The sequence below is a fragment of the Notamacropus eugenii genome, chromosome 5 (genome assembly GCF_028372415.1).
Source record: "Notamacropus eugenii isolate mMacEug1 chromosome 5, mMacEug1.pri_v2, whole genome shotgun sequence".
Classification (NCBI taxonomy): Eukaryota; Metazoa; Chordata; class Mammalia; order Diprotodontia; family Macropodidae; genus Notamacropus; species Notamacropus eugenii.
This window is the reverse complement of record NC_092876.1, coordinates 4,491,702-4,513,869: the sequence shown is the minus strand read 5'-3', so window position 1 is coordinate 4,513,869 and position 22,168 is coordinate 4,491,702. Positions and strand designations below refer to the sequence as shown.

Genomic DNA, 22,168 nt, shown 5'->3' with positions numbered 1-22,168 from the left:
AGGCTAAGTGTTAGAGGCCTCCTCCTTTGAGGGATGGAAGACAGAGAAGGCAATGAAGAAGGGAGAAAAGAAGGGAGGATTGAAAATCAGGGCAGTGCAATGAGTCCAGGAACTGGGTATGGCCCTGGCCCTCATTGGTGAGGGAGAGTGGTCTTGACTTCATACACTCTTGAATTTTCTTTGATTTCTTCCATTTTTTCAAAAGAGGAATAAGTGAAGGGCTGTCTTCTGGCTGCTCTACAGATGTGGTGAGAGTGAGTGCTGGCAGGGAGGTGAGGGGAGGGAAGACCTGGGTCTTAGTGATATTTCACCAGCCCCATAGGCAAAATGAGTGTAATGCTGAGGTCCCCATTCATCTGGCTGGGATGACTAGTGAACATTACGCTTCAGTCTTAGTTTCTCCACTGACTCCTTCCCTGCTGCCACCAACATGCCTTGGTCTCCCTTGTCCCTATTATGAATTGTGCCTACCAAGCCCTCATCAGATTGCCTTGCATTTCTCTTCCTTTTCGCAGTCTGCCTTCTAGAAGGGGTGATCCGTCTACATTTCCTCCCACTTACTTTGGGATCCTTGGCAAACCTGGGTCCTGACTCCAACTCTCACCACAACCTGAACTCAAGTTCTGTGCAGATAACTAAGTCCAATGGTCTCTTCTCACTTCTCCAGGGGAAAAGGGGAAGGGAATAAGCATAGATTAAGCCAGGGACTGTGCCAAGTGCTTGACAAATATGATGTCATCTATTCTCCAGAACAACCCTGGGAGGAAGGGGCTCTTTTCACCCCCAGATTACAGTTCAGGAAACCGAGGCAAACTCAGGTGAAGTGACTTGCCCAGAGTCACACAGGGAAGAAGTGTCTGAGTTCACATTTGAACTCAGGCCTTCCTAATTCTAGTTCCAAGACTCCATCCATTGCCTCACCCTGATGATTCTCCACAGGTTCTAGCAATGACAAACCCTCCCTCCTCCTAGATATCGGGCCATCCTTTGGTTTCAGGGATGATACTCTATCTGGCTTTGCTGGTACCAATAAGAGTGCTCCTAATGGAAGAACCAGTTTGGAAGTATTTATTAAGTACCTACTGTGTGAGATCTGCAGGGTCATGAAGACAAAAATGAGATGGATTCCTGTCCTGGAGGGTCTTCCATTCCATTGAGGGACACAGGATACCCAGTTACAAGTAGCTAGATCAGAGACACAAAGGGAATGCCCAGTCATGTGGGTAGGGGTGGAAAGAGCAGTCTGGAGTCTGCCAGGGAAATGCCACCAGAGGGCTTTCTTTGCATTTCTCCTGAATGCCTTAGAGAACTCCTGCAGGTGTTGAGCATAGGTTTCCTAGGTATGAGATGCCAGACTGGAGGTGAGGAGAGAGACAAAGGCTACAGCAGACATCTGCATGGTTGAGAAAGTGTTGCTTACTCCCCACACTCCAAGGTTCTGGCCTGGGCTGTGTTCTCTCTCTCTACACTTACAAACTGCCTCCATCTCTAGGGGCACAACAGCCATGTTTGTGCGACCTTCATCCTCAATCATCTCTATCTATTCAATCCAAAGGGCCACATGTCCTAGGTGGCTGTCCAAGGTGCTGACCATCTGCCTCCAGCCTCGGTCATCTCCATTCAATCCTATACAGTCATTTTCATTAAAGACCTGGGTCAGGCGCTGTCCAAGGTTCTGACTCTCCCCACCTAGACTCAATCATCTCTATCCAATACAATAGTGCCACTTGCACTAAGAAGCTGTCCAAGGTGCTGACCACTTGCCCCAGCTTTAATCCTCTCTATCCATTCCATTTTCTACAGCCACTTTCCTTAAGGAGCAGGGCCAGGGACAGTCCAAGGTATTGGAGATCTGCCTAAGGAGGACTGCTCCTCAGCTGTCTGCCACCATGGCCAACTGGGCTTCTGTTCCGAGATGGACAATACTTAACTTAAACAGATTCCTTCCCAATAAACAACTCGCTCCCCCAAGGCCCGTGAGCGTGAGCGTGTACTTGACAAGGGACAGAAGGAGGGGTTTTTGACGGAGCATCTCACAAGTGCAGCAAGAAGCTCTTTCAAGGTGAGAAGGCAGGGGCATGGAAAAAGTTGCTTCTTCCTACTGGCCACCCTGACCACAGCGGCTTCATCTGGACAGAGGGCGTGCCATGTCCATGCCCGGAAATTCAAGGCAGCCACAACCCAGAAAAGAGAGGACACGAACTCGAGACCTCCGACGTCCCTGTGTGTTGGCAAACGCAGAAAGGGCATAAAGAGGCAGATGGCAGGAGGCCACGGCCCACCCAGGGTCCCAAGGAGAGGAGGTCAAGCTGCGGCTGAACAGGAGGCAGAAGGCAGTCTGCTGCAGACCCGATGGAGGCCTCAAGCACATCCAGGGTCCAGAACACGGGGCTGGGTCTTGGAGGAGCTGGCTTCTCATCCTGCCCCTGGGCCTCCTCCTGTGCCTTTGTGCTCACAGCGTCCACGGGAGCTCCCTGTGAGGCCAGGCTCCCCTCCCCAGCAGAAGGAGGCTAGGCTAGGAAAAGACACGGGCCTGCCTTTGCCTGGGCCGTGACCCCCGCGGGGAGCGCCCCCTCCTGCTTGTCACGCACGCACACGCACGCATGCTCACTGACACACAGGAGGTCACACGCACGCTCACGCCCGTCCGCAGGGACGGAGAAGGACGTACCTGGGCCTCCCCTGCTGACCACCGAAGCCTGCTGTCCTCACCACCCCCACGGACGAAGGTCAGGCCAGCGAGGCTTCTGGGAAGCGAGAGTGTTCTGGAGGTGGGCAGTCCGGGGAGAAGGGATTTCTGTGCGCATGCGCTGGCGTTGGGCGGTGAGAGACCTCCCGTTCCGAGCAAGGATAAGTCACGTCACTCGTGGCTGGGGGTGGGGTGAAAAGATGATGTTTGGCGCGTGCGCACTTTGAAGTCAAGCCTTTCTCACTGGGCTACATTCGGGTAGAGGAAAGTCGTTGAGTCTGAGTGCGCATGCGCTCGGCTCCTCCCCCGCCCCCCCGAGCTTGTGCTCTCTAACTGAAAAGGGATGTTGGTTTGGCGGGGTACGAGCTCTGGTCTCCGTGGGTGGGTCTGCCAGGCCTTGCCCCGCCAGCCCCGCAGGAGTCCCCGCATTCCCACCGCAGCCCCCCATTCTTTGGTGCCTAGGGAGAAGCAGCCTCTACGAAGCTCCTACTGTGTGCAGGCGCCGAGGGTCCGGGATGGAGGGAGCCCGAGCAAGGACGGAGGTGGGCTGCGCTTGTGGAGAGTGACCAGTGCCTGGGGAGGTCCCTTCGATCTGGACGTGACTGCGGGGGAGATCCGACCATTTGGAGCCTTATTCCCCAGCAGACGATGAAGGCCCTTGGCTCCAAAAAAGACTTTAAAGGAAGGAGGAGGAGGCAGGAGAAGTCGGCCCAGGCAGATGCCCACAGGTCGTACAGATTAGCCACAGATATCGGTGAGAGCAGCGGGGGCACCCAGGAAAGCCCAGGAAAGGAACCGCTCGTACCACCATGACCCCCAGTGCCAAAAGTAAGGCAAAAAGGAGAACCAGGGTCCTCATGGAAGAAGGCAGAACTCTCCGAGCCTGGGTGAAATGAAGCCAATGAGAGGACAGTGGATAGAGGCTGCTTGTTGAAAAGAAACAGAGTGGGTAAAGGGAGAAGGAAGGGCAGTTCTGTGTAGTAAGGACGTATATTCATGGGAGGAAATCCAGTCAACAGAGAGGGCAAGCATGATGGAGAGTATATGAGCGAAGGCCAAAGGAGTAAGGAGCAGAGCGATGTTTTCAATGGAGGATGGATGTTACAGACCACATAGACAGGAAGAGGAAATAGATGAGGAATTGGGGACACAACAAATCGAGCAGATACAGATAGTATAAACTTAAGTGATGACGACTTGCATTCAAATCACTGCTGGAGCTGCCTCTGTCAAAGGTAGAGCCACTAGTATTTCTTGCCCTGCCAAAAGCCATTTCCCAGTAGACAAATAGTTAAAGGATATAAACCATTTTTCTTTGATTGATTGATTTTATTTATTTTCCATAATTGTTTTTATTTATTTGTATTTAACATTCATTTAAAACAAATGTTGAGTTCCAAATTCTCTCCCTTCTGCCCCTCCCTCACCCACTGAGAAGGAAAGAAATATGGTATCAGTTATACATGGGAAATCATGTAAAACATTTCCATATTAGCCATGACAGAGGGTTCTTTAAAGAATTGCAAACCATTAACAACCATGTGAAAGGAGATTCTAAATCACTGGTAAGAAAAGAAATCCAAATATCCAGGTTTCACCTTATACCCTACCAATGGGCAAACTTGACAAAAAACTGGAACCATGTGGGAGAACTTGTGCAAAGACAGGCACGTTATTACTACATTTTATGTGGAGTTCGTCGATTGATACCATCATCCTGGAAAAGTTACAAATTATACAAATAAAGTGACTATCCGTAATCTTTGACCCAGAGATTCTACTGCTAAACATACCCAAGGAGGACACTAGACATATAACAAAATATTAACAGAAGCCATGTTGGTGGTAGCAAAGAACTGAAAACAAAGTAGATGCTTATCCTTTGTGGAATGTCTGAAACACATTGATTCTTGTGATAAATGACATGGAGTTTTACTGTGTAGTAAGAAAAATTCAGTTTTCATTGTTTTATGGCTAATTCTACCCCCTCTTCCCCCATTTACATTGTCATAGATGTTGTGTTTTGTTTGCTATATTTTTTCTTACTTGCTTCAACTGGAGTCATCTATGTAAGTTTTCCCTGATTCTCTGTATTTATCAAGTTCTTGCTCATTAAAGGTAGGCTTCATCTAAGATATTTCAGTGGAGGTAGATAAACCAACTTAGTCCTGGACTCAGAAGGCTGAACCCAAGGACCTAGGAGGCCACATGTGGCTTCAAGGCCACAGGTTCCCCACCCAAGGGATTGGAGATCACAGTGTGGATGAAGAGTAATTTTATATAAGGGAAGGCAGAGAGAGAGGTGAAAAGCCAGTAGATTATGGTCATGTAAGATTTCAGAATTCTTGAACATAGAGGTGGTGCATTTATGGATGATGACAAGATCAAGAGTATGTCCATTTTGTGTGTGGCTGAAGTGGGTAGAGCAATAGCTTATGAGAGGAGAGGCAGTTGAAGAAGTGAGTTATTAGATTGTTGGAGGGAGAGTCAACATGTATGTGGCAGTCCCCCAGAAGGAGAAGGGAAAAATTGTGAACCATGTACCAAACTCATTAAGAAAAGAAGATGAGTGACCTGGGAGTCTATAGAAAACAACTACCAGGATTTAAATTGGGTGGGAGATGTGAATAGCATGAACCACAAAGGAGGAAAGGGTACTGAGTAATGGAGGCAGAACCTAAGAGTAAGAGCAAGGAGTATTTCAACTCCCCTACTGAAGGGAATGAGTGAAGGTGCAGCCAGTACAGGAAGACTGTGTCAACAGATGGGGTGATGGAACCTGGACCCACAAAATAAGAAGACCATATCTTTGAAAGCAACCCAGCCCCTGAACTTCCCCACACACAACCAAGTCCCTAGCATCTCAACTGAAGCATCTAGTCCATTGGTTGGTTGGTTGTTGTTGTCCTTCATTCTCAAAGAGGACCAAAATGACATCACTGTGATAAAGTGAAGTTTAAGTGTGTATGACTGTGGCTGATCAGACCAATAGGAACTTGGAATGTTATGCCACAGATTGGGCACAGATAGTCTACGTGAGTATTTGGAGTAGTTACTCCAAATTTTCACATCCAATCTGGTCCATCACAGCCCACCTAGATACTCCAACAATCCTTTAAACTTCCATTTCATTGCGGCTCTCCAACCACTTAACTCCTTTCATTGTCTGCACTTGGCCCACCCCAGGCTACTAGCCACTCCTTAATCCCACCCAAATCTTCTCCATCTTTTCTTGTATATAAGTACCAATATTAGCCCATTAAATTGCTTGGATTCTTAGAATTTCCCTGGCTTCTATTGGCCTCAAAATATTGCAGATTTACTAGGAATCTTCCTCACCTAGCTGGTGTTATAATAAAACCTTGTACCTTGACTGAAAGAAAGCTCATGTAGTTTTACTCTTTTGAGACAGACCCTCCTGTACCCTTGCATTTCGGAGTTCCCAGCAACCAAACCACAACAATCAGGGGATCCAGTTTTCAGTAAACACTAATATATGATGGGAGTGAGAAAGGTAAAGATTTCACATGAAGGAGAGCAACTTGCCTATGGAATAGGCATTTCAGAGGGCAAGTGGAAAATGTAGGTGGAGTTAGGCTTGAACTTTGGGGTAACAGATTTGAGGGCAATGGGAATATGGAATCAGGTAATGGGAGTGAAGTGGACATTATTCCCCCCCTCCCCCCAAAGCCCCTGGCTTGAGAAATGTCTGTTGAGTTTCTAGGCAGGGTTGGGCCCCCCCTTTGCCTAGTAGCCACTTTCTGTTGTGCCCCCTTGCCTAGCAGCAACTTGGGCCCCTGTCAAAACTGTTCTGTGAGATATGTTTGCTGTTGAAACCGCAAGGCTGTACCAGGAAGTGCTGAAATGCTTAAAAGGCACACACATACCTTAGTTCGGGGCTGCCTCCTCTGGGTTTTTCCATGAGACAGCCGCCGGCCTGGCTAATAAAGATGCTCTCAAAATTCCCAATTCACTCTTGCCTGTGCTTGTTTCTCAGTCCATCCATTTCAGGAGCAATGGGATAGGGTTCATATGGTGACCTACAGGAGTTGAGAATCACTGGGATATGAAGGTTATAACCAGGTGAGGAGGTTGATTATTAAGTGGAGGGCAATAGTCTTCCCCATAGAGGTTGTATTGGACTAGAAGCGAGTGTGGTATGAGATGAAAAACACAGGATCAGATGGGAGGCTCTGCTTCACTACTTCTTCTGTCCAAAGGGCAGAGATGAGATAGGAAAGGGCATAGCAGGAGAAGGAAGTCCTATTCCCCAATGACTGTCCTCTTCCTCTTCCTTCAAGGGACAGAGGCAGCAGGGGAAGGGTGTCCTACTGTCAAAGGGAGGGGTGGCTCCTCTTTGCACCAGAGGTTCTCCACCTCCCATTTGGAGACTGAGCTGGCATAGGTGGAACTCATTGATTTGGGATAGATGGAAGATGGCCAACAAGAGATGGGAGACACAAGGTGCCATTTCCCAGGAGATGGAAAGATTTTGACAGAAATCCATCTGATGGAAAGTAGATTGTATATTTCTATTGCTTTGCCTGGCAGAAGGTCTGTGAGAACCAGAAGGGTGGCAGATAGCAGAGTGCTGGTTTTGCCCAGAAGATGATGGGGGATACCAATTGTTGTCTAAAAAATTCAAAGGTATAGTTGTGAGTTGCCCTCCAGAGCTGTGAGTTACGTAGACTTCCCTATTTATGGGCCCCCCTTCTATGTTTGGGTGTGTTCTTCTCCACAGTCACCGTATGAATTAGTGGGAGACTGTGATCCAGGTTCATGGGTAGACTGGTATGTTTTTATTCAAAATGCTTTTCTCTTCGACTAAGTAAATGTTATCATTCCTGAGTTTGCCTTCTCTCTTGCTTGTGTCTGGATTTGTAGAGTCCATTTGTTACAAGAATACTCTCCTCACCTCACCTTTCAGAAGCCTTTCTCTTCCTTCAGGTTTCAGCTCACAAGGACCTTCTCCACAATCCTTCCTTAATCCATCAAACTCAAAGGGCTCTCTACCTCCTCAGATTTTGTAATCAAACTCTGGACTTCTCCTTTATCCATTTCCAAGGCACACAATGAAATGACTTTCCTGAGGTCTCAAAGAGACCAAGCCAGAATGTCACCTGAATTATCTGTATACATGTTATCAACCTTTCTTCCCCACCTCCTTTGTAAAAGTTAAGTCTGGAAGACTGGTACTAGATCAACAAAACCTTGGAAATAGGATGTTGATCTTTGAAAAAGGACCTGGGTTCAATTCCTACCTCTGACACTTATTTAATAAATGGCCATGAACAAATCATTTCATCTTTAGGAGCTTTAATGTCTTACTTTATAAAATGAAGAAAATCATACCTGAAGTACCTAACTCAATCGGATTACTAGATGATATATGTGAACCACTTTAAGAGCTCTGTCAGTCTTTTAATAAATCCTTTTATCTGCAGAATGCTGAGTTCAGCTTAGCGTCCTAACCCTCTGATCTTACTTAGCATGTTGTCCTGAAGCAGCAATCACTTAATCAGTGTTTGCTTAAGGAGTGAGGGAATGACTGAATAAATTGCATGAAGCCACCACACTTCAACTTCCCTCCCATTTGTCTTCTGCTAATAAATCTACATAAAATGTAGCCAGTTCTTCAGTACTGCCCAGTTTGAATAAAACCATAATTTGAGGAAAATAGAAATTGCATTGCACTCTTCTGACCTAAAGTGCCATGCCCTTGAGGGCCCCAGAATGGGGTACTAGGAAGCACTCCGAAAGAGTAATTGGAGAACAAGTTCATGAGCATTTAAACTATGGTAAAGTCCCTAATCAGCGAGGCGGTGGTGGTGGGGTGCTAGAATAGTCCTATGCATGTTATGTCAGACACACATTCAAGGTTAGCTCAAAAATCATTGCAGATGTTTTTTAGCATCTCATACACTCGAGTATGAGAGAAGACCTTACTAAAATTATACCCACATTTATGGTATTCCTTTTCAGTAGCATCTAAACCTTATTTATAGTTTACACATACATACCAGCATATATCCATAATGTATAACATATATACTCCTCCTTTATCCACATCTCTCCCTACTTTGTATAGATTTTACACAAATAGGATGATGGATTATGACTAGACACATTCTCACATATGGTCTTCATGATATTCTGACAGGTCGTGTAAGAATTACTAACCCTGGTAATCAGGAGGAGAACAAGGCACACACTAACATGACTTTCCTGAAGCCTCATAGCCAGAATGTAAGCCCAAGGCTACATCCAAGGCTAGGGTTTTATGAGGCCCTGCAAAATCACACTACCTCTATTCCAGTCACAAAGTTTCTCTTCTGACAGCAAAATTGCAATAACATTTTTCCCATATGCATGATATGCCTGGGGGTCTATTTTTCCATGTGATTCTTCAGCCATTTGTGTCTTCTTTAGAAGGATTTCCCACATTTACTATACTGCTATCTTTTCCATTTAATGAACTAACCTTCAACAAGGGATAAATAGCCTAGAACCAACACAGGTTATTGTTCTTCAGCTGTTTTGCTCACCTTTAGTGCTATATTAATGCATGTGACTGTAGTCAAATATTATAATTGTGGTTGTGCATCAAGCCATACAATTCTGCTCATACTTCTCTACATTTCTAGGGGTTCTCTTCAGTGAGAATGCTGATGTCGCATGAGATGTGATTTCCTATTAAAGGACTTTCCACACTCCTTACATTCATAAGGTTTCTCTCCAGTATGAACTTTGTTATGTTCAATAAGGGCTGAACTCCGACTGAAAGCTTTCTCACATTCTTTACAGTGATAAGGTTTCTCACCAGTGTGAATTCTCTGGTGTACAGTAAGGGCTGAGCTTTGGCTAAAGGCTTTCCCACACTCCTTACATTCATAAGGTTTCTCTCCAGTGTGAATTCTCTGGTGTTGAATGAGGTATGAATTCCAATGGAAAGCCTTCCCACATTCCTTACACTGATAAGGTTTCTCTCCAGTGTGAATACTTTTATGTACAATAAGAGCTGAGTTCTGGATGAATGCTCTACCACATTCACCACATTTGTAAGGTTTTTCTCCAGTGTGAATTCTCTGATGTTGAAGGAGAGGTGACTTCCAATTGAAGGCTTTATCACATTCCTTGCATTTATAAAGTTTCTCTTCAGAATGAATGCTCTGATGTGCAATAAGGGCTGAACTCTGGCTGAAGGCTTTCCCACAATCCTTACATTGATATGGTTTTTCTCCAGTGTGAATTCGCTGATGTTGTATGAGGCCTGACTTCCATTTGAAGGCCTTCCCACACCCTTTACATTGATAGGGTTTCTCTTCAGTGTGAACTCTCTGATGTGCAATAAGGGCTGAGCTATGGCTAAAGGCTTTTCCACACCCCTTACATTCATAAGGTTTCTCTCCAGTGTGAATTCTCTGGTGTCCAATCAGGTATGATTTCCAGTTGAAGGTCTTCCCACATTCCTTACATTCATAAGGTCTCTCTCCATTATGCATCCTTTCATGCTTAGTAAGGTACAAATATTGGGTAAAGGACTTTCCACAGTCCTTACATGTATAAGGTTTCTCTCCAGTGTGAATTCTCTGGTTTTCCACAAGGTGGGAGGTTTCCTGGAAGTTCTTCTCACCTTCCTTGGATTCCTCAGTTTTCTCTCCAATGTGAATTGTCTGATGTTGGATCATCCTTGTATTCTGACTCAAAGTCTTTTCAAATTCCTCACAATCCCAGGATTTCTCTACCCTGCACAGACCTGGAGCTTGAAGCAGGGCTGAGAGAGCCTCACCTTCACTCTCACTGCATGGCTTCTTGGGCCTGTGGATTTTTTTGTCAATGTGATCACATTCATGGCCTCTGTGCCCAATAGGATTTTTCTCATCCAGAATCAATTGCCTCAAATCACCTTGCTGGGAAATGATTTGCCTTGGAATCTCCCCAGTCAGGTTTTGCATTTGTTTCCATAACCTGATCTCTTGGCTTGGAACACCCACAAAGGTTTTGTTCCTGAGAACATCTCCAGGGAGTTTTTCCACGATTGTCTCTTCTGGTCTTAAATCTTGATTTTCCGTTGAGTCCTGGGTCTTGAGTTTAGTATCCCGAGCTGAAAAAAAAATTGGAAACAAAAGCTGAATCCAGAGGGCTAGAAAGCTACTCCTAGAGAATATATAAAGTCCTGTGCAAAGCTGATTATTAGTCAAACTTGTACCAGAATGAGTCTTCTGCCTCATTCCTCTCCAGGCTGCACTTAGGACTTTCTCTTCAACCCCAGATTTTACACTTTAAGAAATGTAATCCTGGAGAGGAAAGAATATTATTCAACTCCAAAACCTGCATCAGTACAGAGATGGAACATGCCAGAGTTGGAAAGCACCATTCACATCCTTCTCATTTGAGAAATGGAGACAGGGAGGCTCTGAGAAGTTAGGGGACTTACTGAAGTGTGTGTGCGTGTGTGTGTGTGTGTGTGTGTGTGTGTGTGTGTGTATGTGTGCATTCAGGTAGACCCTCTTCAGAGGAGTGATCCTGCCCTATATGAAGAAGAAACTTTTAATGACTCCCATAACTTCAGAGTCCAGGATAGGAGCTGGGAAAATCACCACTACATGTGTGAGCTCACCAGGCAGGCCTACTTGATTCTGGGCCTAATATTTTGTTGTCCATCTAGAATCTTATCATTAGTGCATGGCACTGTAGAAGAACCTGGCAAAACCCCTACTTCTCTTCAGAATTAAGGATCCATGACATAATGGGGCTATGCTAAGTGCTTGGTATGCAAACACAAGCCAGCAAAGCAGTATGTATCCTCAGGAAGCTGATATGGTAAGAGGCAATTTCAGCACATATAGGGGAACATGTTTTACATGAGGAGCTCCGAAAGAATGGTCATGGAATCACAGGGCACTTAATTAACATGGTCTGTCTAGTGATGGTAATGGTGACTAAATCATTCTTGACACAAGGCCTGGGTTACCTGCTAGGATAGTTTCTGATCAACACTGGTTTATCTTTTCTCTGAATAGGGCAGGGGCCTCTTAGCCTGGGATCTGTGAACTTTCTCCAAGTAACATTTTTGTAGCCTTCAATAAAAATTATTTCCTTTGTAATCCCATACATATTTTATTTTAGGCAGATTCTTCCAAGAAAGGTCCACAGGATTTGCCCAGCCATCCAAAGGGTCCAGTGAAATAAAAGAGATGAAGAAGCCCTGATCTGGAGCCTTTCCCAAGACAGAGCAGGCCTTACTTAGGTCACCCTGGAATGCATCCCTTTGCTGAAGAAATATTACTAGTGATTCATGAATCTGTGCTCTGTCCTCCCAGAGTTGGACCCTACCCTTTCTATCCCTTGATTCTCAGTCCCCAAGACTGGGGAGGAAAGGACTGTCTTTCTGAACTGTGGCAAGGGAGGTTCCTGTTTTCCAGCCTGTGGGAATGACCAGTGGTGGTCATCTCCACATACCTACCTGCACCCTCCAGTGCTTCAAAGATAGCCACACATAAGAGACCAGCTGGGCTGCTCCACCCACTGGCTCCCAGCTGACTCCTGGGATTTTTTCCTTCAGACAAAGATGTGCTTCTGGCAGTGTGTCCCATTGAATCCCAGGTATATGGCTCTTCCTCTCCCTCCAACCAGGAGACAAGGCCTGGCTTGGGACCAGGAAGCCCTGCTCATGGGGGAGAAAATGAGATAGCTCTGATATGCTGAAGGTGGATGGGGATCAGAAAGGAGAGAGGCAAGGTATGGTGGGAGGAGTGACTGAGAGGAGGACCAGAGGACTATGACTCTGTGATCCTGTAAGCACAAGCAAGGTGGAATTTTGTTTTCTTTTCCCTTGGAATTCAGTTTCCTAGGCTCATGGTAAATTGCAAACATCTGAAGGATTAATCTCCTTTGAACCCTGGTAATTCACAGCTGTGCTGAGTTGTATAAGTTTTTCTGCCTTTTGGCTTGAAGCCTATTAGTTGAAAGGGTATCTGTGTTCTGAGGTGAGATACTGTTTCAGGGGATCACTGGTGGAAGGATATTTAGCCCTTAGCTGTAAATGCAAAACACTATGTTGGTGCTCTCATTCTGGTAATGAATAGAGAGAGGAGACCTTTGATAGGGAGAGGAGACTTCTGATAGCAACCCTTGTGAGAACACTGGAACACTGGACTCAAAAAGCATGGGACAGTTGTCTGTTGTTTTCCAATTATTGTATTATTTTGCTGTGGCAGGAGCCCAGATCCGAGCAGCCCCTCCTCATGTGAAGCTGGGAGAGGATGAGCTTCCCCAGAGTTGGGGTGGTGGGGGTCGGAGATAGAAACTGAGGGCAGAAACCCTTGGAGTCTGCTGTGCCTGGACCCAGGCAGGAGCAGGGATAGCTGGGAATGGAGTAGTCCCTTCCCCTGTGAGGTGAGACATGGAGCAGGAGTGGAGAGCTGCCTATGTGTGAACCCAAGAAGGAGCCAAAGTGGTCTTAGCCCCTGAACCTGCAGGGGAAGGAACCACAGAACTTGGAATTCAGCCCTAGAGCAAGATGGAAACTTGCAGCAAGGCAGGAGCAGTTAGTGTGCTTTCCTGCCATGTCCCTTTGGGATGGGCTGGGACCCAGGGGGAAGAGTTGTCAATGGTGGGATGGGGAAGTGCTATGGACCTTAGGGACCCACATTGTTGGCTTTGTTGCACAGCTACCCCTCAGGACTTGAAAGTGGGGGCTCGAGTAGTGTTAAGACTTGGACTCCTTGGCTCATTAGAGCATATGTGCCCCTCAGAGTGCCAGGTAGGAGCCTGGAACAGCAGTGTGGGGAGGACACACCCCCAAGGAGACTTTACTTGGAAACTGTTGGGATTGAGGGGATTGTAACCTACTGTGACCTAGGGGTGAAGTGTGTTATTTCCTCTGCTTCTCCTGAGCATGTGTTGTACTAGAGAAAACAATGACCTGGGATCCCCTGATTGTATAAACAAGTATTTTGGGACTCTGTTATGTTATATGCTGTTGTGAATGCTTTTGTGTTTCTCTGGGGCAATGTGGCCGTCCTGGTAACAAGTTGTTATGTTGTTATGGATTTTGATGAATGGGTTTAGTTTTGGTAAACAGAGAAATTGCTACTTTGCAATTTCACCATAAATAAATATACATATCCATATTCAAGGCAGCTGCCCTCAAGTGTGCTGTGTTGCTTCGCGTTACAAATCCAAGAGAGTCACAAAACCAGGTGACTTCCTACCTACCTAAGTCTAAGCTTGTCTGGAGCAGCCCTCAAAAGGACTTAGAGATCCATAACTTCCCTGGGTCTTAGTTTGTACAAATACAGCATGACCCTGACAGACCCTGAGGAACCTTGGACTCAGGATATCCAGAAGGTTGGAAGGTGTTTCTAAGGTGGGTGGAAGGACAGAAAACATGATTCCCATCAAAATTTTCCTTAGCTGGGTCTTGAAAGACCACAATTCAAAGCCCCTATCTGTTATTCTCTTACAGGGTAACCTTGGATCAATTACTTCCTCACTTTTAGACCAGTTTCTTCCACTTAAAATGAATGGTTTGCAGTAAATGACCTCCAATGATCTTGAAAAGGCCAACATTCTACAATATTCCAATTTGTAGAGAAATATCTTGTATTCCTTTTCCTGCTCTAAGGAGAATTACTCTATCCCATGGATGTCCTTACACGGGCATCTTGTGTAGTATCCCCTGATCAAGAAGAGCTCAGGGAAGGTGAAGACAGACCTTATCTCTTGGACCAAAATTAAAAAGATGCCTCTGTTTCCAGAAGTCTCTCAGCTGAGCCAATGAAAGAGTCCTATAGGTCTGTGGTTCACAGCTGTGAGTCCAGACTCCCCCAGGGCACAATCCCCCCCCCCCCATTCCCAGCAGGAGGCAATCTTACCCAGGGATAGCAGGTTCCTGTAGTTCTCCAGCATCACATCTCTGTAGAGCTCCCTCTGAGCAGCACTCAAGCATCCCCACTCCTCCCAGGTGAAGTCCAAGGCCACATCCCTGAAGGTCACTGCTTCCTGAAACACCAAACACATTCAGGGTCTCCCAGAGGCCACATAATTATAGAGGAAAGAGGGAAATTTGGGGAAGGGCCAGAAGGTAAAGAAAGCATATGTGAAAGTATTCTGGAGATGGGAAAGAAAGGGTGAGTAAGGCAGATGGACAGGGGATTGCCTAGTATGGGAGGCCAGGAGAACTGGGACCACAGGCACAGGCATTTATAGTTGGAAGTCAAATAGTCCAATTCCCTTACTGTGCACATGAGAAAACTAAGGCCCAGGGAAAGTGTCTGGATTGTCTCAGGGCACACAGGAAATAAATGGCCCAGGAAGATTCTGACCCAGCTCCTCACAGTCCAAATTCAGCCCATGACAGCACAGCTACTGACGTCCTGGGGGACTCTGGGTAAGTGACTCTCCCTGCCTGGCTTCAGGTTCCAGAATGAACTGAGAAAATTGGACCTGATGACCTCCAAGTACCTAGCCTCGCTACCAGAGCCAGGGAGGGGGCCTCAGAGATACATTCACAGCCAGGGGTCAAATCCAGCTGGTTAGCAGCTAGTTCTCCTCACTGACTGCCAAGTACAAGAACCTCAGCATGGCAGCCTGGCCATGGCAATGAGGATGTCCTGGTGAGAGGGAAGACCCCAACTGACCTCTCCTAGGGCCAAGAGACCCCTGGTGGATGCTGCATCCTCCTCTGAGCTCTTCCCTTGGATGCAATCAAGAGACATCAGGCCTGTGGAAAGAGAGAGGAAGGAAGTTGGGAGCTGGCTTTTCAGTCTCTGAACCAATTCTGCAAGACCCCACTGACAGCAGGTAAAAGTCCTCTATCACCCAGGGAGCAGGTGCACATGTTCATGGGTGCATACATGCACTTATGTGCATGCACATGTGCACAATACATGTATGTGGACACACATACATGCAGACTCAGAAGAGAGAGCCCTGAAATCTAAGTGAGAGAGCTCTGGAAAGAGGCTGGAGGTGAAGTTACAGCTTGGGGAATCACCTGCAGAGAAGTGACAACTTAGACATGGAGGGGAAGGAGATCCCCACAGGGAAGAGTGGAGAGCAGGATTTCTTAACACTGTTTGTGTCTTAGGCCCCATGGGCTGGCAGTCAGTCTGGGGAAGCCTATAAACACCTTCTCAGAAGCCCAGGTTTAAGGGTGGAAATAAAACACATGGAATTACAAGTTAAACCAATTACAATGAAAGACAGTTAACAAAATGCATAATTTTTAAAAGACCATGGACTCCAGGCTAAGAAGCCCTGGTATAGAGGGAAGGTCCTAGGCTAAGTTTTAGAGGCCTCCTCCTTTGAGGGATGGAAGACAGAGAAGGCAATGAAGAAGGGAGAAAAGAAGGGAGGATTGAAAATCAGGGCAGTGCAATGAGTCCAGGAACTGGGTATGGCCCTGGCCCTCATTGGTGAGGGAGAGTGGTCTTGACTTCGTACACTCTTGAATTTTCTTTGATTTCTTCCATTTTTTCAAAAGAGGAATAAGTGAAGGGCTGTCTTCTGGCTGCTCTACAGATGTGCTGAGAGTGAGTGCTGGCAGGGAGATGAGGGGAGGGAAGACCTGGGTCTTAGTGATATTTCACCAGCCCCATAGACAAAATGAGTGTATGCTGAGGTCCCCATTCATCTGGCTGGGATGACTAGTGAACATTACGCTTCAGTCTTAGTTTCTCCACTGACTCCTTCCCTGCTGCCACCAACATGCCTTGGTCTCCCTTGTCCCTATTATGAATTGTGCCTACCAAGCCCTCATCAGATTGCCCTGCATTTCTCTTCCTTTTCGCAGTCTGCCTTCTAGAAGGGGTGATCCGTCTACGTTTCCTCCCACTTACTTTGGGATCCTTGGCAAACCTGGGTCCTGACTCCAACTCTCACCACTACCTGAACTCAAGTTCTGTGCAGATAACTAAGTCCAATGGTCTCTTCTCACTTCTCCAGGGGGAAAGGGGAAGGGAATAAGCATAGATTAAGCCAGGGACTGTGCCAAGTGCTTGACAAATATGGTGTCATTTATTCTCCAGAACAACCCTGGGAGGAAGGGGCTCTTTTCACTCCCATATTACAGTTGAGGAAACCAAGGCAAACTCAGGTGAAGTGACTTACCCAGAGTCACACAGGGAACAAGTGTCTGAGTTCACATTTGAACTCAGGCCTTCCTAATTCCAGTTCCAAGACTCTATCCATTGCCTCACCCTGATGATTCTCCACAGGTTCTAGCAATGACAAATCCTTCCTCCTCCTAGATATCGGGCCATCCTTTGGTTTCAGGGATGATACTCTATTTGGCTTTGCTGGTACCAATAAGAGTGCTCCTAATGGAAGAACCAGTTTGGAAGTATTTATTAAGTACCTACTGTGTGAGATTTGTGGGGTCATGAAGACAAAAATGAGATGGATCCTTGTCCTGGAGGGTCTTCCATTCCATTGAGGGACATAGGATACCCAGCTACAAGTAAATAGAACAGAGACACAAAGGGAATGCCCAGTCGTGTGGGTGAAGGTGGGAAGAGCAGTCTGGAGTCTGCCAGGGAAATGCCACCAGAGGGCTTTCTTTGCATTTCTCCTGAATGCCTTAGAGAACTCCTGCAGGTGTTGAGCATAGATTTCCTGTGGTGCACAAGGTAGGTATGAGATGCCAGACTGGAGGTGAGGAGAGACAAGGGCTACAACAGACATCTGCATGGTGGAGAAAGAGTTGCTTACTCCCCACACTCCAAGGCTTTGGCCTGGGATGTGTTCTGTCTCTACACTTTGGGACTGACTGCATCTCCAGGGGCCCAACAGTCATGTTTTTGGACATGTCTCAGCCCCAAGGGCGCCTGGTACTGTCCACGGTGCTGACTCCTTGTCCTCAATCTCAATCATGTCCATTCATTAGATCCTATACAGCCCTTTCCTCTAAGGAGCTGGATCAGGCTCTGTCCAAGGTTCTGACTCTACCCACTTAACCTCAATCATTTCTATCCATTCCATCCTCCACAATCACTTTCCTTAAGGAGCTGGGCCAGGCGCTGTCCAACGTTCTGGAGACCTGTCTAGGGAGGACTGCTCCTCAGCTCTCTGCCTCCATGGCCACCTGGGCCTCTGTTCCCAGATGAACAATACTTATCTCAAACAGATTCCTTCCCAATAAACAACTCGCTCTCCCCAAACCTGTTAGAATATACTTGACAAGTGACAGGAGGGGTTTTTGATGGAGCATCTCACAAGTGCAGCAAGAAGCTCTTTCAAGGTGAGAAGGAAGGGGGATGGAGAAAGTTGCTTCTTCCTACTGGTCACCTTGGCCACAGCAGTTTCATCTGGACAGAGGTGTGCCATGTCCACTCCTCGAAAATCAAGGCAGCCCGAACCCAGAAAGGAGGGGACACGAACTCGGGACCTCCGACATCCCTGTGTGTTTGCAAATGCAGAAAGGGCATAAAGAGGCAGATGGTAGGAGGCCTGTGAGGTGGAGGAGTCCATGGCCGGCCCAGAGTCCCAAGGAGAGGAGTTCAAGCTGGGGCTGAACAGGAGACTGAGGGCAGTCCTCCGCAGACCTGAAGGAGGCCTCAAGCACATCCAGAATCCAGAACATGGGACTGGGTCTTGGAGGAGCTGGCTTTTAATCTTGCCCCTGGTCCTGTTCCTGTGACTTTATGCTCAGAGTCCACTGGAGCTCCCTGTGAGGCCAGGCTCTCCTCCCTAGCAGAAAGAGGCTAGTCTAGGTGAAGACCCAGGCCTGACTCTGCCTGGGCCGTGACCCCCGCGGGGAGCGCCCTCCGTCCTCCCTCCTTTCCAGGCCCACCATGACGATCCTCGAACACTGGGGAGGCAAGCTCCATCCTCCCCACCCCCACTCCCGGTTTCCCACCCCATCGCCGGCCTCTGGGCACGTACGCCGCCGCGCCCACAGCCGTGCAAAGAGTCCCTCTCGCGTACACGGGCACGTGAGGATGGAGAAGGACGCACCTGGGTCAGCTCTCTTCGGGGAAGCGGAGGTGGCCCGTGGAGGCAGAGCAGCCTGGCTGTGCGCATGCGCTCACGCTGGACCGGTTATCGCTGGGGTAAGCACCGGAAAAGGACACTTCCAGTTGTGGGACCGGACGGGTGTGAGGGGGGCGGAGCGGAAGGGGGGGGGGTGACGTTTATGAGCCTGCGCATTTTGACAGCCAACTTTGCAGACTTGGACAGCAGGGGCCCCCTCCGCCCGCGTCTCTTTGCGCCTGCGTCCTTCTTCTCCGGCCCCTTCCATGGCCAGGACCTTTAATGCAGAAGAAGTGGCGTCTTTGTGGGCGCTAAGGTTCTGCGGCCTCGTCTGTCACAAATGCTTTCCCTCGGATTCCCAGCATTCCCCCCTCCGCGCCCCCGAGTTCTTTGTGAAAATCGGGCCTGGAAGAGGATTTCCCCCACTCTCCAGGTAGTGACGTCATCGCCCAGAGCTGTCCGCGCCTTTGAGAAGTCCTGAAGCCTGCGCAGCCCCCAGCCCCGCCCCCCGCGCGATCCGCAGTTCCGAGCTCGGCCCCCAGGGGGCGCCGCCACCCTCCTTAGGGGAGGGCGATGACCCCGCGGGCCCTTTGTAGGGGGACTCCCGGGAAGTCAGTTTAGCTTCCCCCGCCTCAGTTTCCTCCTCGGTAGAATGAGGGGCCCCGTGAGCACCCCCTCGCGCCACGTCCCAGTTATCTGGGCAGGGACCTCGGGCTGGAGCTCCTTCCCCGGGGGAGAGTCAGGATGCGCCCCGAAGAAGAGGGGGTGCGGGGGGTCGGAAGAGAAGCGAGGGGCGCCCTGCTGGGCCCACCAAGCACTGTGACCGGGCAGGGCGGTGGGAGAGAGGAGGCGTGATGGGGGGACACCAATGGGGGGGACCCCGATGGGGGAGGAGGGACCCCGGCAGAGGGCAGCCTGGGGTCGGAGCCGTCACACTATAAGACATTGAGCGCACATTCCATAGACATCAGTGGGGGAGGCTGGCACACAGTGGGCACTTGTGCCAGGAGGAGGTCGGGCCAGGCGCGTTGTCCCATGTCATCCTCACCACGACCCTGGGAGGCAGATACCATCCAGTATCGCCTCCTTTTTAATGTTGGCATTTCCTAGTCTTCTCTACCTTATTTGGTCACAAGTCTGACAGGTCTCCTAATTTACTTACGGTGTCTCCCTTTATGTCTACATCATGGACCCATTTTGACCTTACCTGGAGACATGGTGTAAGATGTTAATCTATACCAAGTTTCTGCCATACAATTTTCCAGTTTTCTCAGAAGTTTTGGTCAAATAGTGAGTTTTTCTTCCAGAAGCTGAAGTCTTTGGGCTTACCAATTACTACAGTCATTTATAACCGTGTCTTGTGTACCTAACCTATTCCACTCTATTTCTTTTTTCCCCCTTTGGGAGGCAATCAGGGCTCATGACTTGCCCAGGGTCACACAGCTAGTATAAGTGTCGGGTGTCTGAGGCTGGATTTGTACTCAGGCCCTCCTGACTCCAGGGCTGGTGCTCTATCCACTGCACCACCTCGCTGGCCCTGCCACCCTATTTCTTAATCAGTACCAAGTAGTTTTGATGGTTTCTGCTTTATAATACAGTTTTAGATCTGGTACAGTTAAGCCACCTTCCTTTGCATTTAAAAAAATGATTCCCTTGATATCTTTGAGCTTTTGTTCGTCTGGATGAATTTTGTTGTCTTTTTTAGCTCTATAAAATAGGTTTTGGTCATCTGGTATGGCACTGAATGAGTAAATTAGTGTAGGCCGAATTGTCATTTTTATTATATTGGCTCAGCCTACCCACGAGCAACGGATATTTTTCCACTTGTTTATACCTGACTTTACTTGTGTGAAAAGTGTTTTGTCAATGTGTTTTTCTTGGTAGTATCACCTCCATTTTACAGATGAAGAAGTTGAGGTTAAAATGACTTGCCCAGGATCACACAGATAGCAAGTGACTGAGGCCAAATCTGAACTCAGATCTTCCGGCCCCCGGGCCCAGCATAGAAAAGAGGGACTTCAATGAAATTGATTTTAAAATCCTAAGAAAGCACATTCAGGCAACTTTCACAACTGTAGCTAGGAGAATTCTTAATATAAGATATATACTTTTTAAAAGTTCTAACTACATATAATTTAAGAGTTGAATGAATTAAATAAAGATCAAATAAGACTAAAAATAACAGCCTGGAGGTTATATCAAAGAGATATTACACCAGAAAGGAATAAAGAATCATTACATCCAAGGAATAGAGAGAATGCCTTCAAAATGGGCAAAAATAACAAAAAGTAAACTATTTCATTTTAAAATTCACAACCATGAAATAAAGTGGCTATATTATATATAGCTTATATAATAAATCATAAAAAGGATTGTACATGGAATAATTTATATTATTTATTGCTTGATTTTCATTTTGAGATATTAAAAAAAATTTAATATGGCATTTTCAAATCTGTCCTGAATGCTTCTGGCCTTCCTCCTATTCTACTGCGTGAGTATTAAAAAGATCCAACTATTTCCTTCCTTTTTTTTTGTGGGGTGGTGGAAGGGCAATGCTCTTCCCAGTTTCCATCAAAATGCCAAAATTTCCCACAAAACTGACAAAAGACCCCAAACTATTTGAAGCAAAAGCACATATCCAAGCTAAACCCATTCTCACCTTGTCCACAGCCCCAAATGTATTCTTTATTCAACATCTTGAATCCATCACACTTGGTCAGGAGACAGGTGGCACAGATCTTCCAAGTTCTCTGGAAGAGTGGTTGGTGGTTAGAATGATCACAGTTGTGACATCTTTCAAAGATCTTGGTCTTTAGAAATGTTGCTGTTGTTAAGTTACTTCTTTCCCTTCCCTCTGCATCAGTTCATGTGACTCTTCTGAGTTTTCAGTAATTGCTTATCTTTGACTGTTCAGTTCCATTCACATGCCAGTATTTGTTCAGCTGTTGCCCTATGGTGGAACATCATACCTCAGTTTCCAGTTCTTTACCTTAACAGGAGCTATTATAAATATATTTTTATACTTGAGTCCTTTCCCTCTCTCTTTGGCTTAAGAGAATAGACACACACACACACACACACAGTCTAGTGGTGTTATTGAGTCAAAGAATATGACCATATTTCACTGTACACTTGTCACTGTCGCATAATTGCATTACCTTGTTTTTTCAGTCCAAAAACTGGCGAGCCTAGAAACCTCAACACTCAAGCACTGTCGGTATATTTCTGAAAGTTGACTTGTGTGGTTTGTTTAGAGCACTGCACTAATGGTATTGTCACTCAACACAATGAAGAGCTGTCTAGGCAAAGGGAGCAGGCAGGCAGGTGACACTGTCATGAGTAAGGCACATGATATGGTAGGACTTGCATCTTCCCGCACAAGCCAAACTGTATAGTTTGTCTGCCAGCGAAACAGTTTAGTAATAAATGACTTTTAAAGTAATACTGGCACTAATTTTAAAAAAGTTTCGCAAAACGATCACATCTCATTTTTTTGCAAAA

At 47.0% G+C, this 22,168-nt stretch overlaps 1 protein-coding gene and 1 long non-coding RNA gene across 2 annotated transcripts in view; one reads left to right on the top strand and one right to left on the bottom strand.

The window, feature by feature from the left end:
• The window catches only part of LOC140504822 (uncharacterized), a 61,077-nt gene that overhangs the window by 21,972 nt on the left and 16,937 nt on the right, over nt 1-22,168 (bottom strand). Inside the window, exons 2-11 of the mRNA XM_072610174.1 lie at nt 21,327-21,617; nt 15,334-15,416; nt 14,569-14,695; nt 12,156-12,356; nt 9,351-10,793; nt 3,180-3,363; nt 2,612-2,747; nt 2,283-2,474; nt 1,474-1,540; nt 1,084-1,185 (exon numbers count right to left, since the gene is read on the bottom strand). Of these exons, the coding sequence (XP_072466275.1) occupies nt 1,084-1,185; nt 1,474-1,540; nt 2,283-2,474; nt 2,612-2,747; nt 3,180-3,363; nt 9,351-10,793; nt 12,156-12,356; nt 14,569-14,695; nt 15,334-15,416; nt 21,327-21,363 (2,572 nt within the window). The 5' untranslated portion in view covers nt 21,364-21,617. The remainder of the gene's footprint in view (nt 1-1,083; nt 1,186-1,473; nt 1,541-2,282; nt 2,475-2,611; nt 2,748-3,179; nt 3,364-9,350; nt 10,794-12,155; nt 12,357-14,568; nt 14,696-15,333; nt 15,417-21,326; nt 21,618-22,168) is intronic.
• LOC140508193 (uncharacterized) lies at nt 2,621-6,662 on the top strand. Its single transcript, XR_011968325.1, has 2 exons — nt 2,621-2,771; nt 3,152-6,662. It is a non-coding gene; the product is annotated as an uncharacterized lncRNA (long non-coding RNA).